The sequence below is a fragment of the Mchenga conophoros genome, linkage group LG18 (genome assembly GCF_057382185.1).
Source record: "Mchenga conophoros isolate Kocher_MC1m ecotype Shallow Benthic linkage group LG18, M_conophoros_male_GT1.1, whole genome shotgun sequence".
Taxonomy (NCBI): Eukaryota; Metazoa; Chordata; class Actinopteri; order Cichliformes; family Cichlidae; genus Mchenga; species Mchenga conophoros.
In genome coordinates, this window is record NC_140543.1 from 37,355,328 (window position 1) to 37,370,678 (window position 15,351).

Consider the following 15,351-nt stretch of genomic DNA (forward strand, 5'->3'; position numbering starts at 1 on the left):
CGCCAAACACATCCAGCCCAGCCACATCACAAACATGGACGAGGTGCCGCTCACTTTTGACATCCCGGTGAGTCACACTGTAGAGAAGAAGGGGACAAGCACGGTAGCGATACGCACAACGGGGCACGAAAAGTCTTCTTTTACTGTTGTGCTTGGCTGCCATGCTAATGGACAGAAACTGCCGCAAGGGGAGGAGCTGCCGAAAAACCGCAGCTCCTCCCCTTTGTGAGTGTGGACGCTTCATCTCTTTGCTCTTGAATGCTTTGCTTCTTATATTGATTTTTATTGATTTTTATGCTGATTTTGTCCCTTTTTTCCGTGTGAGCTTACCTGCAATAACTTCTGGACACTTGTAGATCATTAGGACTAGAGTGTTCTTAACAGAAACAGCAACATTTTATGGTTACCTTGTCCTCAGCGCTCCGTGTGTCTGTGGCCTAGACACAGCTGAAGCCTGATTACAGCGTCTGGGCACCGAGCAGCCTCAATAGCCTGGAAAGGTGCTAACCGCTAGGCTAACTAGCAACAAGATGCCTTCCCTCTCCACAGATGACTACCACAGCCTCCTGCAGAAGATTGCAGTACTGGAGACAAAAATTCATCGCTTAGAAGTAAACGTGGAGGTAAATGGACTGTGTGGAAATGAAACAACCTTGCCTTTGATTCAAAACAATGGCGATGAGCAAGCTAGTACACAGCTAAGGAGCACAGATAACATGACCAAGAAAGTAGACTCTGTGCATTATTATAAATCCTCAAGTGATAATCCCCCCTTAGACTGTCTTGGTGCAAAACCAAGACATAAATCATGTCTCCTGGAAGGGGGAGGACGTATCACAGGCAGGGCACAGCGAGCTGAAATCTCTGAAACCGACTGGCCTTCACTTCCTACGAGACAGAGAAGCTCTTCTACCCCTGTATACGGGAGGAAACAGGACTGGACAACCGTGAATAGGAAGGTTAACAACAAACCTCCAAAACAACTGAATGTGAAACTGCAGAACAGATTTGCTCCACTATCAAAGGACCCTGGATCTATATCGGACAACCATCCATCTAAAAGCAGCGAAATAAGGTCTGAAAATCTGTTGAAAAGTGAAAGGCCACAGGGAAAGCTAAAGGCTAGGCCTGAAACTCTGATTGTGGGTGACTCTGCTGTAAAGGATGTACAAAGGATGTGCGGTAAGAACACTAAAGTCCTCTGCTTTCCTAACGATATGGTCAACAACCTGAAGGAGAGAATTCTTCAAATTGCAGATGAACATCCAACTGTGACAAACATTGTTCTGCATACAGGGTCAAACGATGTGTCCAAACAACAGTCGGAGGTTCTGAAACGGGACTTTACTGGATTATTAAATACTGTAAACTCTCTGAATGCAGCTGTATTCATCAGTGGACCTGTACCGCCGGTCAGAGGAGGAGACGAGAGATTCAGCAGGTTGTTTACACTGAATAAATGGCTTATATCAGCATGTGCTGACCACTCAGTGCACTTTATCGACAACTTTAATATTTTTTGGGAACGCAAGCATCTGTTCAAAGCAAATGGATTTAATTTTAACAAGTCAGGGGTGAAACTGTTCACCTCCAACTTGTTTTATTCCATACGTCATCCATCCGTGCTTGGTGCCAAGGCTGAGATAAACGAGGCGTTATCTCATAAAGAGGAACAAACAGTACTCCAAGAACAGACAAGGCCCAGCAGAAACCTTGAGGAGGAGCTCCATCTGCCCCCACCCGGGAAGAGCCTCAGAAAGGAGAGACATCCATGGCATCTGAGGAAGAGCCTCAGAAAGGAGAGACATCTAAGGCAAGAAGAGGGGTCCCTATTTGCCTCCAACTCTCTCAACAACACCAACGACCAGGACAAGGGACCACGACCTTCCCCAGTCCCCCAAACCCCTGACAGGCCATCACCCTCCTCCCCCTCCCTTTCTCCCTCCTCCCCACACCTGAAATTCACTGAGGAGATGATGGAGCGGGTCAATGCTGGGCTCAGATCTACCCCCCGTCCCAATCCCTTTTTGTCCCCCATAAACCCCCCACCAGAGCGGCCAAAGGTTCGCCATCGAGCCCCACCCTCAACAGAGCAATCGAAGTCACATTGCCCAGCCTCGCCCCCCTTAGTTCCTCTTCATGCCCTGTCTCCGCAGTCTGATGCGTGATGTGTGAAGGGTCGGGGCTGTGAGGATTATGGCAGTGGTGACTTTTCCCAGGAGAAGCTGGGACCCTGTTTACTAGAAGGTTTTAAAATTTCTGTACTTTTAGGTGACAGGAGACATGTGGCCTGGTCAAAACACAGAGAGATGCACTCTAAAAGATCTTTAAACATAGTAAACATACCTTGTGTGCCACAGACTGCTCCCAAACACGAGGGGACAAGTAATACCTCTAAAACACTTAAGTTGGCTTTATTAAACATTAGATCTCTAGCTGGGAAAACATTTTTAATTAATGATTTAATCAATGAGCACAGCCTTGATTTTATGTTTTTAACTGAAACTTGGTTGGACCAAAGTAACAGTGGAGCTGTTCTCATCGAGACGACCCCTCCTAACTACAGTTTTATCAGTGAGGTCAGGGCGAGCAGGAGAGGAGGAGGGGTTGCTGTCTTATTTAATGAATCATTTCAATGTAAGCAGCTATCTCCTGGAAGTTTTCAGTCTTTTGAATATGTGGCTTTACAGCTGAAGGCCCCATCCAAAGTTGTGTTTCTTAATGTTTACAGGCCTCCCAAATACTGCACAGACTTTTTTAATGACCTCAGTGAACTGCTGTCTGTGATCTGTGTTGATTTTGACTGTGTAATTATTGCTGGGGATTTTAACATTCATGTGGACAACCCTCAGGACAAAGGGACTAAAGACCTGAGTAACACTCTGGGCAACTTTGGGCTGACTCAGCATGTAACAGAGGCCACACATAATAGAGGACACACTCTTGACCTACTGATCTCCAAAGGCCTGAGCATTTCAAACATTACTGTGTCTGATGTGGGCCTGTCTGATCATTACTGTGTTTTCTTTGAAAGTAAAATCTCAGCCCACACAAATATATCAACAACAGTGATCACAAAACGGTGTATAACTGAACACAGTAGTGCAATTTTTAACCAGGTCTTCCCATTAACACCCGACCTGTCCAGAGGGTCAGTCAATGAGCTCGTCAATAGCTTCAATGCTAACATGTTAAATGTAATGGACACTATTGCTCCCATTAAGGTGAAGGTTATCTCTGGAAGGAAAAAGTCTCCCTGGAGAAACTCCACACTGGTGAAAAATGAAAAAAGAGAGTGTAGGAAAGCTGAGCGCAGATGGAGAAAAACAAACCTCCAGGTTCATTATGACATCTATAAAGAGAAACTTCACAATTATAATTTACAACTGAGGAATGCAAGGAGGTCCTACTTCTCTGACATCATCACTAAAAACAGCCATAATGCTCGGGTCTTATTTTCTACAGTTGACAGGCTAACAAACCCTCCTGTGCCAGCGGCAGCTGAACTTCATTCAACCATGGCCTGCAATGACTTTGCCAAATTCTTCACAGACAAAATCCAAAAAATTAGACAAGCAATTGGTACATCAACAGCAGATCCAGGATATGTACTGTGTCCACCAAAAAACTGTTTAAACACCATGAAACAGTTTCAACCTATTAACAGCAAAGACCTGGAGGACATCTTAGGTCAACTGAACTCCTCCTCCTGCTGTTTAGATGTCCTGCCAACAAGTTTTTTCAAAAAGGTCTCAAAGACTTTAGAGTCAGACCTGTTACAGATCGTCAACTTTTCTTTATTATCAGGTGTGTTTCCAGAATCACTAAAAACTGCTGTAATCAAACCTATACTGAAAAAGGACAATCTTGACAAGACACAAATGAACAACTACAGGCCGATCTCAAATCTCCCGTTTTTAAGTAAGATCATTGAAAAAGCAGTTTCTCAACAGCTCAGTTACTTCTTAAAACAGAATAACTGCTACGATGCCTTCCAGTCAGGTTTTAGACAGAACCACAGCACTGAAACCGCTCTGACCAAAGTGTTTAATGACATATGTCTGAATACAGACAGTGGAAAAATGTCAGTCCTAGTTTTACTGGATCTCAGTGCAGCATTTGATACAGTTGACCACAACATATTACTCAAACGACTGGAGAACTGGGCAGGTCTTTCAGGAACTGCACTAAACTGGTTCAAAACATACTTAGAAAACAGGAAATACTTTGTATCAATAGGTAACTTCACATCTGAGCAGACAAGTATCACATGTGGAGTTCCCCAAGGTTCCATCTTGGGACCCCTTCTGTTTAACATCTACATGCTCCCACTGGCACAGATTATAAACAACAACAAAATAAACTATCACAGCTATGCAGATGACACACAAATATATATCACAATGTCACCAGGAGACCGAGGCCCTGTACAGGCTCTTGGTAAATGCATTGAGGAAATCAATGACTGGTTGTGCCACAATTTTCTCCAGCTAAACAAAAACAAAACTGAGGTAATAGTCTTTGGCGCCAAAGAAAAACGATTACAGGTCACCAGAGAACTTCAATCTATACATCTAAAAACCACAAACCAGGCGAGAAATTTGGGTGTAGTGATGGATGCAGACCTAAACTTAGAAAAACACATTAAGACAATAACAAAGTCAGCTTACTATCACCTCAAGAATATTTCAAGGATAAAAGATCTGATGTCTCAACAGGACCTGGAAAAACTAGTCCATGCATTCATCTTTAGTAGGCTTGATTACTGTAACAGCATCTTTACAGGTCTACCTAAAAAATCAGTCAGACAACTACAGCTCATTCAGAACTCTGCTGCTCGAGTCCTCACTAAGACCAAAAAAGTGGACCACATCAGTCCAGCTCTGAGGTCTTTACACTGGCTGCCTGTCCGTCAGAGGATAGACTTTAAAGTCCTGATGCTGGTCTATAAAGCTCTGAATGGTTTAGGACCAAAATACATCAGTGACCTCCTGACCCAGTATGAACCTTCCAGATCCCTCAGGTCATCTGGATCCGGTCTTTTATCAGTTCCCAGAGTCAGAACCAGACACGGAGAAGCTGCATTCAGCTTTTATGCTCCTTATATCTGGAACAAACTCCCAGAAAGCCTCAGATCAGCTGAAACACTCAGTTTATTTAAATCCAGGTTGAAGACTCACCTGTTCTCAGCTGCATTTGAATAAAGCACCAAATCCACACTTTAAGCTTACATTTCAAAACTTACATTTAACTACTGATTTTATCTACTGCTCTGATTTAATCTGTTTTGATTTTATATACTGTTTTGTTTGTTTGTTTGTTAATTAGTTAGTTAGTTTATTTGCTTGTTTTAATCAATTTTAAATCATGCTTTTTATTTGTTCTTGTTTCTAATGTCTCTGTAAAGCACTTTGAATCACCTTGTTGTTGAATTGTGCTATACAAATAAACTTGCCTTGCCTTGCCTTGCCTTTCCTATGGTGATTTTTAAGCGAAAGACTTTGCCTAAAGAGAAGTTTCCAGGAATCATCATTAAGGCAAATGAAAAGGGCTGGATGGATGAGGAAATGATGAAAGAGTGGCTGAGGGAGGCGTATGTAAGGAGACCAGGTGGTTTTTTCCACGCATCACAATCGCTCTTAATCTGTGACTCTATGCGTGCCCATCTCACAGCCGATGTGAAAAAACAAGTGAAGCAAATGAACTGTGAGCTTGCTGTCATTCCGGGAGGCCTGACAAAGGAACTCCAACCGCTGGACATCGGTGTGAACCGCCCGTTCAAAGTAAGGCTGCGAGCGGCCTGGGAGCGATGGATGACCGATGGAGACCAGTTTCCCCAAGAGTGGAAGGCAGCGCCGGGCGAGTTATGCCACAATTTGCGAATGGATTGTAGATGCTTGGGCTAACATGTCTGCTGGCACTGTTGTTCGAGCTTTCGCAAAAGCCGGCATCATTTCCGAGGAGCCGCACGGCACGGAAAGTGACTCTGACAGTGAAGAAAGTGAACCTGGCATGTTTGATGGAGATTTAGCGCAGCTGTTCAATTCAGACACAGAGGATGAGGACTTCGATGGGTTTGATTGATGATAAAAATGTGAGTACCAAACTTTGTTTTGCTCCTGCTTTATTTTTAAATACGCACACTTGTATGCTTGTGTGTTGTTGATGATGACGATTACTGGTAATAAAAATGTGAGTAAGGTACCGAACTCAGGTTTGCTCCCGCTTTATTTTTAAATACGCATACGGTACTTGTATGCGCCCTATAATCCAGTGCGCCTTATGTGTGTGTTAAATACAGTAATGGCACACATAACTGAGACTGCGCCTTTTAGTACAGTGCGTCTTATGGTCGTGAAAATACGGTAGTCCGAGCCAACAGATGCACTACTGTAGCGCAAATTGTCAAAAAGTTGCTGGTTCTTGATGTGTACCGTAAACCTACGGTATTTAAGGTTTGACTCTCATCATCCACTGGAGCATAAACTGGGTGTCATCAGGACGCTACAACACAGAGCGAACACCATCCCCACTGACACAGCAGCCAGGGAGGCAGAAGAACATCAAGAAGGCCCTGAGTAAATGTGGTTACCCCAGCTGGACTTTTGTCAAAGCTGGGAAGGCTCCAAAAGAAAGCTTCAGCTGATCCAGGAGAGAAAGACAACCGCTGCCTAAGAGAAAACCTGTAGTGATCCCGTACATGTTAGGAATATTGGAACAGCAGAGACACATTTTCTCTAAATACCGCGTCTCTGTGGCTTTTAAACCCCAAAACACTCTGTGCCAAAAATGGGTCCACCCCAAGGATCGGGTCCCCCGACACAAACAGAGTAACATAGCGTACGCTGTTAAGTGTAGGAGGACTGCCAGGATTTATACATCGGGGAAACCAAACAACCTCTGGCTACAACACAGCAGAGCCACCTCGTCAGGACTCTGCAGTCTGTTCACACCTACAGGCCAGTGGACACTCTTTCAATGATGAGGATATAACATCCTGGACAGGGAGGAACGCTGGTTTGAGGGCGGAGTCAAGGAGGCCGTTTACGTGAAAAGGGAAAGACCATCTCTGAATGGAGGGGGGGCCTAAGGGTACATCTGTCACCATCTTACAATGCTGTGATTGCAGCCATTCCCCAACTCTCTGTGACTGGGACTCATGAACATTGATCAGAGATACATTGTGCAAATGTCCTGTTTATAAGGGCGGGGAAACCTGCAGTCAGCTGAGACTGAAGAAGTCACTTGGATGAGTGGCGAAACATTTCTCGTACTGAAAACTCTATGTCCAGATGAACAGAATCAACTTTTTTGGGTTGGTAGAAGGTGGCCAGATAGGTCACGTTTTCTTTTACATCACATTGCTGGGTATATGTGTGTCATTTACCTGGGGAACCACTGGCTCCTGGATACACAATGGGAACAAAGCAAGCTGGAGGAGGCAGTGTGGCGCTTTGGGCAATGTTCTGCTAGGAAACCTTGGGTCATGTTACATTAAGATGTACCACCTGATGGCAGCAGGTTAAGATGTCCTGCCACAAAGCAAAAAGGGTTCAGGAATGGTTTGAGGAACACAACACTGAGTTTGATGTGTTGGCTTGGCCGTAGCAAATACCCCATGTGGAATCATCTCCAGACATTTAGTTACTTAATGTATGAAGAAATAGGTTTCACATTTCAGTGAACTTAACCGCACTTTAGGACTGTGTATAAAAATGTATCCAATTCCTCAGCGTTTAATGCAACATTTTTGTTTAAATCTTTAACTTAAAAATTGACACCTCCATATTTATAATAACAGAAGATTAGATACACATCAATTAGATTAGATAGTACATCTAATCTGGGGGTTGTGTACAATTAGATAGTACACAACCACCACCTGGAAAAAAAGGAAAAAAACAGCATCCCAAAAAATATTAATGTAACTACAGTTTTCTGCTGTTGTATTATTTCCCATTTTAACAATTGCTACACATGCCAGTACACTGATCAACTTCAAACCCTAAACTTACCAAAATCACAAAGTTGGCTTCTGTTTTTATTGACCTGCACGAATGTTTTTGATTTAACACCATTCCTTTAAACATTTGATGTTGATTATGATTAGATTCTGACATCTCATATCTGAAGCAAATGTTCGGTTCGGGTCACTGAAACTTATTGGTTATAGACTGGAAACACAGCATTCATTGAAAATCAACCAATGTTTACTGCATGAGAAGAAAGATTACTAAGATAAGATGGTATTTTCATTATCCCATATTTGGAAAATTCCTTTGTTAAGGCACTTTAAATATTACTAATAATAATTGTAAGTAAGTAAGTAATAATAATAATAATACTAATACTACTAATAATAATAAAAATAATAATAAGCGGATACATTTATCAATTCAATGGAGTTCAATTCAGTTGTATTTATATGCGCCAAATCACCACAGCAGTTGTCTCAAGAGGCCCAAGGCCTTATACAACACGCTCATATACTCACCTGTCCATAACTGTACATTGGGATGCTGTGAATAATTGTGCATCATCCCTGACAGGTGACTGACTTGCAGAAGTGGCATTCTTGCCTCAGTATAATATAGCTCTTTATATTGTACTATTGCTAAATGTAAGTTAGATGATGCTAAGATAACTTTTCTATTCCCCTTTGTTCATTAGTACTGCTGTAATATTGATGTAATATGAACATAATTAATGTAAAATAATGGAAATATTATTGATGTTATATTGACCCACATTATTATTGTTGGGTGTTTATCTAACAAAGCACTTTGAAGTGACTACTGTTGTTATTCAGTCCCTGTGACCCTGATAACAATAAGCAGAAGAGAATCGATGAAGTGAATTTAATTAATTTTGGAAGTCGCTATTTAATGAAATTCATGTATACATTTTACATCTAGAATTTGCATTGGCAGTGGCATGGTGGTTAGTACTGCCACTTCACCTTCCTCTGTGGGATCTGCATGTACTGCCCGTGTTTGTGTGGGTTCTCTCTGGCTTCCTCCCACAGTCCAAAGACATACAGTTGTAGGGTCAGCTTATTTGGTGAATCTAAACTGCCCATAGGTGTGAATGTGATTGTGAATGGTTGTCTGTCTCTCTGTGTTATTCACAGCTTTAGTGAAGGTTACAAATGATCTTCTTATGGCCTCTGACAGTGGACTCATCTCTGTGCTTGTCCTGCTAGACCTCAGTGCAGCGTTCGATACTGTCGACCATAATATCCTATTAGAGCGATTAGAACATGCTGTAGGTATTACAGGTACTGCACTGCAGTGGTTTCTATCATATCTATCTAATAGACTCCAGTTTGTGCATGTAAATGGAGAGTCCTCTTCACACACTGAGGTTAATTATGGAGTTCCACAGGGTTCAGTGCTAGGACCAATTCTGTTTACATTATACATGCTTCCCTTAGGCAGCATCATTAGAAGCCATAGCATACATTTACACTGCTATGCTGATGACACCCAGCTCTATCTGTCCATGAAGCCAGATAACACACACCAATGAGTTAAACTGCAGGAATGTCTTAAAGACATAAAGACCTGGATGGCCGCTAACTTTCTGCTTCTTAATTCAGATCAAACTGAGGTTATTGTACTCGGCCCTGAAAAGCTTAGAAATATGGTATCTAAGCAGATTCTTACTCTGGATGGCATTACCTTGGCCTCCAGTAACGCTGTGAGGAACCTTGGAGTCATTTTTGACCAGGACATGTCTTTCAATGCACATATTAAACAAATATGTAAGACTGCGTTCTTCCATTTGCACACTATTGCATTGAGGCGAGTGTTGTTGTGATTTGGGGCTGTATAAATAAAATTGAACTGAGCTGAATCGTGTTAGCCGTGTGACATAATCATCTGTCCTGCCCTGGTGCTTATTTCATGACGTGCAGTTATGTAAATATGGAAATCAACAGTCACCCTCATTCTTGCTCCCTCACACACACCGACATACTGGTGAGCAAAGTTGGATCCATTCATGACAGAAATCAAATATGTCCGTCCTGTTTCTCGCTGAAACTATTATTAATTTTGCAGTGACCCTGCTTTAACTCGCTGACTGATACAACATCTGCCAGTTTGAATCAATATTCATGGGTTTGTTTTTCAGAGTTCATGTCTGGCCTGCAAGGTCATCATTCTGATCTGCAAAACTCTTTTAGCAGAATGTGACTATAGCCTTTTTACAGCTCTGTTGCAGGTGTGCTCTTAGCCATGAGACACAATACTCATGAACTTTGACCAGCTTACCAAAACACAATAATGTCATAGTTATGGAGAATCCAGGACCCAAGATGCAGACTCTAAAGCACATTTACATAAACGAAAACATTTATTTATATGAGGCAGCGATTCCAGAGAGCTGAGATAAAGCAGAGATGATGATCCAAACTGGAACACGCAGGCTGACAAACAACACAACAAAGAACTGAGGAAAACTAAGGGTTTAAGTGTCTGTGAAGGTTCTCAGTCATCCAGGTCATCGTAGTCAAAGGAGCTTGCCAAGAAAAGCGTCTGGACTTCTTTAAGTTAAAGAAGTCCAGACGCTTTTCTTGGCAAGCTCCTTTGACTAAGGGTTTAAGCGGACATAATATCATGGAAAACCTGATAAACAGAAACTCTAATAAATAGCAGACTATGCAGAAAATATAACAATGAACAATGCTGCACTATGACTGCGTGGGTTGAAGACCCTGGATTTTTGCAAATAAAGCCTTCTGCAGGACAGTCCAGAGTTTTGCTGCACAAAGTATATACAGGGAATAACCTTTCACAGTAGCTCAGACTTCATCTGTGCAACAACTGTTGGTTAGCAGCTGTCAACATCTGCTTGCCTCTCACAGAAGCTTGAGCAGCAGGATGTGACGGTTTATGAAAACATCAGATCCTCCTGATACTGAAAATGATTTCTTTAATCTGTCAAATGAATATAGTTTCTAATTAGGGCTGGGCGATATGGCCTAAAATTCATATCGCAATATAATTTGAAGCATGTGCAGTAACGATATATATCACGATATATTCTTTTCTTCTGTATAGCGTGTTTTCCACACTAAAAATCCTTTAATTTTCTCAAAAATCGAGAGTGTACCTTATGTATGAATTCTGATTGTGCTTACTGACGTTGAACCGATTTTGGCTGCAGAAATCTGTTAAAAATGTTTTAGTACAACTTTGGTAAGCAGCACTGCTTGATGGATTGTCAGAGCATTATGGCTGCCGTAGTGAGGAGCTTCACGGAGTAATCTGGGTCCAAAACTCCGTCCTCTTCAGGTCCCAAAGTCAAACGAACACTGAGAGTTAAAAACGGTCTAAATTCTTTCATCTTTAATTAAATCATCAGCGTTTCTGCTTTATCGGGTGTAACAATTACGTTTAACATCCAGGCATCCATGAAAACAGATTTATTAAATTTAACGGAGTTAGAAGTTAACAGGAAGTTAGCTCGCTAGTTTCCACCTAAACATTTCATAGCATGTTCTGACTGAGATTTTTGAAGCTATTTCAAACGTACAGCTCTGCTACCACTTCCAACATAAATGAAGACAGAAAACTAAACAGCAGTGACGTTTGTAGGGTTACTGAAGTTTGGCTAGCTGGTATATAATGTTGTGCTACGTGATTGCTAGTGACACAGCTATGTTAGCATAACATTAGCACAGTGAAGCAGGAGGATGAACGCCAACTTTTTTTCCACTCGATAAAAGTTAACGTGAGGGATTCTGGTGGTCAGGGACAAATGCAATCGCATAGCAGGATGCTGTACACGGGCCAAACTTCAGTCAGGAGAACAACTGAGATTATTCATCCACAATACGAGGTTAGTTATTAATATACTGCAACAACATGGGAACAGAGCAGCTGCGAGAGAATCCAACATTAATGAATCAATGTTACGGAAGTGGAGGAAGCGCAGTTTTTGCCATATTTCAAAAGTGCTTCATCTCTTTGCTATGACTGTCGCCCGCAATAATTTGCAGATGATTATGGTTGTAGCCGCTGCGATGCTTTCGACCAAAACATGCGCAGCTTGATGACATCATCAACATGTGCTATCGCGATAGAGCGGTATAGTCAAAATCTCTATCGTTGGCCAAATTTATATCATTTCTATCGTATATTGTTTATATTGCCCACCCCTATTTCTAATACACTACTGAAGCCATATTTATTGAGCATGTCCTGATCGTAGCATAGAAATGTAGTCAGTACATGTGCTCCTGCGCACATTCAAAATAGCATTGTTTCTTCTTCAGTTTCTGAGGACAGCCTGCACGGTCATTAGTGGTGTAGTGGCGCTCTGCTGTAATCCATGCCCCTGGACACTGCCTGTCTAGATTTGAACCAGCAGACTTTTGGATTATTGGTAGACCTCACTGACCTTTGTCAGCTGAACTTTAGGTTTAAAACATATTAAATCCGCAACATGGAGTTATATTCCCTGTATAGTGAATTCCCTTGCAGTCTCTGCCCCCACATCAGCAGCTGGAGACAGCATTATGATGATTACTTAATCAGACACCTCTGTGTGTGTGTGTGTGTGTGTGTGTGTGTGTGTGTGTGTGTGTGTGTGTGTGTGTGTGTGCGTTTTGAGAGGATTACACAGCAGCTTTAGGCATCATGTGTTTTACCAAAGATGAGTTATAAATGGAGCCATGATGCTGTTGCACTCGGTTCTAGCGTTCCATTTTCTCCTGTTCTGCTCGTTGTAGTTAAATTCTAATGAAAAATACAATTATCCTCCTGGTTCTACTGCGTTCTGTCAGATGAGTGCTGTGCCAGCAGTGTTATATAAGACAATATTCTAAACTTGGGCAAAGCACCAAAATCGTGACAGATAAGCGTGCATACAGAAGCCAAGCTGAGCCAGAGCCTCGCGCATACACCGCGTTCATAGGCTACACGGTGTGCATCCACACAGCTGCAAACCCACGAGGAAGACGCTGTTCGGCTTTATTATTCAATGTTGTTGATTCGTTTATTTACCTACCAACAGCTTCCAGCACAGCAGCCAAAACGAGATCATCTCCAGTCGGCCGCGGCGCGCGCATTCCTCTCCACCGCTCCCCAACGGCAGCGCGAGCAGCCAGGCGGCCACTCTCTGGCGCGAGGAGGGACGCATACAAGCTGGCGGCTGCCGCGAGCGTACGTGTATGTGGTGGAGAGAGATAGAGAGAACGAGAGCAGCGGGGGAGAGAGAGGCAGGCTGTATCGACCTGAGCTAGTGTGTGAATTAGAGCAGAAGAGATCGATTTTTATTGGCAGACTCTTGCACATCTCTCTCTCTTTTTACTGTACGCCTGGTTCCGACCCCCCTCCCCATCTGCGCCCGCTGCATCCGCCGTTCACGCCCCCCAGGCTTCAACACTGTAAAAGATAGCTATCTTAGCAAGTAGGCTAGGCCTGTGGGGGATGTACAGTTAATATCTACTGTTAGCATCACGGACATAATCTTTGTTTGTATATGTTAACTGTTATTTGAATTGCTTTAGACTGCGAATTCATAATTTACTGTTTTAATGGATTTTTATCTAATTACTTAATTTATTTAATTTTATGTAGTTAATTACATTATAACTATAAATACTGCCACATATTATATTCAGGTCTGTGACATCATTAAACACTTTCCTTATGCCTTTGAGGACAGGTAGTTTCAGGTCATGCAAAAACAACTTTAATTTGCACATTTATGGTCATTAGAGTTAGAAAGCAAGATAAACTAGGCTACTCTCTGTCATGGTCCCTGGGTCTATGTGTTAACAGACCTCTCTGCACTGAATCATATCTGTTATTAACCTCTGTCTCTCTTCCACAGCATGTCTTTGTCCTGTCTTCCTTCTCTCTCCCTAACCAATCACAACAGATGGCCCCGCCCCTCCCTGAGCCTGGTTCTGTCTGAGGTTTCTTCCTGTTAAAAGGCAGTTTTTCCTTCCCACTGTTGCCAAAGTGCTGCTCATAGGGGGTCATATGATTGTTGGGCTTTTCTCTATATGTATTATTGTAGGGTCAACCTTACAATATAAAGCACCTTGAGGCGACTGTTGTTGTCATTTGGTGCTGTATAAATAAAAGTGAATTGAATTGAATTAAATTGGGTCTTGGACCCAGACTCTTGCAGAGTGTGCAAGAGTGCAGAGTTTCCTGTTTGTTTGTTTTTTCCATATTTATTTACATTTTCAGTTTTTGGTTTCTCATCTGGTTCTGTTCGGTTGGTTGTATTTTATTCCCTGAGTCCCTGTGTATTGCTTCCCTTGTTTTTCCATCTCTGTTTTCCTTTTGTGTGAAGTCATTCATTATTTACCTTGTTCTGCCGTCTCTCACATTTTACTTTGGTAAGCATTTCTCTCTGTGTCATGTGCTGACTTGTACTTCCTCATTTCATTTGGTCTGGTGTCTGCAGCTGTTTCCCAACTGTTCCCCCTCCCATCATTATCTTATGCATACATTTTCTCAATTTCCATTTGTCCTTTGTTGAGTTGTCCCACATAGCTGTGCTCTCCCTAGTTTCCCCAGGAATTGCTTTCTTCAGTTATTCCTTAAGGCCTTTGGATGTTTTCTCTTTTTGGACTGTGAGTTACTTTTGTCAGTTTGGCAGTAAGCACCTCTGTATACTGCATTATGCTTTTGGGTGGGTAAGCCGCCACCACACTTCACACAGCTAAATCTGACACTCCCATTGGCTCCATGTTGTTAATCACAAGGTGTTAGCCAGTAAGCATGGGTTACAACCAGATCCTCTCCTCATTTGTCACATCCAGTTCCAAACACCAAAATGGTGCTGGCATAAACGCTCAGCGCTAGGCTTCATATCAGGACACCTTTGGGTGAGGGCACACTGGCTATGGCCGTCTTTTATTTACTGGTTTTGTGATAGAGGTTGATAAATGTTTAATAAGTAGTTTAAAATGTTGTTAGATAATGTTTGAATAAATTAATGTAATACTGTAACTTTTTTTGATATGATGTCACAACATCGCATTTGCTTCTTCTCATGTTTTATTTTATTGTCTTTCTCTTGTTCATTAAATAACTTGTAAATTACTTTGGTCAACTTTGTTGCTTTTAATTGTGCTATAGAAATATATTGTGACACTAACAATTATAGTAAAATAATAAAATAAAGGAAAAAAACAAATTGAAATAGATGTTGCAGTTTTCTGTCCCAATGTTGCAATTCCATCAGAAGTAATGGCTAAAATAAAATCCCACAGCAGGAACATTTTTAACACTCTTATATCGTCTGTGTTTGTTAGAGAGCAAGTTCGTGAACGAGGTGAGCTGAGGTAAGTTCAATTCAATTCAATTTTCCACGGAAGAGGTGCCT

At 42.0% G+C, this 15,351-nt stretch overlaps 2 protein-coding genes across 8 annotated transcripts in view; one reads left to right on the forward strand and one right to left on the reverse strand.

The window, feature by feature from the left end:
- LOC146554383 (uncharacterized) overlaps nucleotides 1-15,351 on the reverse strand; it is a 48,854-nt gene that overhangs the window by 22,457 nt on the left and 11,046 nt on the right. For 3 of the 7 annotated variants that reach the window (XM_085255896.1, XM_085255895.1, XM_085255897.1), the window contains exon 1: nucleotides 13,015-13,330. The exons of 1 other annotated variant lie outside the window; for it this stretch is intronic. In XM_085255896.1, the coding sequence (XP_085112022.1) occupies nucleotides 13,015-13,146 (132 nt within the window). In that variant the 5' untranslated portion in view covers nucleotides 13,147-13,330. Of the gene's footprint in view, nucleotides 1-13,010; nucleotides 13,332-15,351 lie in introns of those variants that run through there. 3 more of the 7 variants (XM_085255899.1, XM_085255898.1, XM_085255901.1) reach the window with 3 other exon arrangements.
- LOC146554384 (uncharacterized) lies at nucleotides 323-10,918 on the forward strand. Its single transcript, XM_085255032.1, has 3 exons — nucleotides 323-1,182; nucleotides 1,297-1,679; nucleotides 10,868-10,918. The coding sequence occupies exons 1-3, from the start codon at nucleotides 531-533 to the stop codon at nucleotides 10,916-10,918; spliced, it is 1,086 nt and encodes a 361-aa protein (XP_085111158.1). The 5' UTR covers nucleotides 323-530.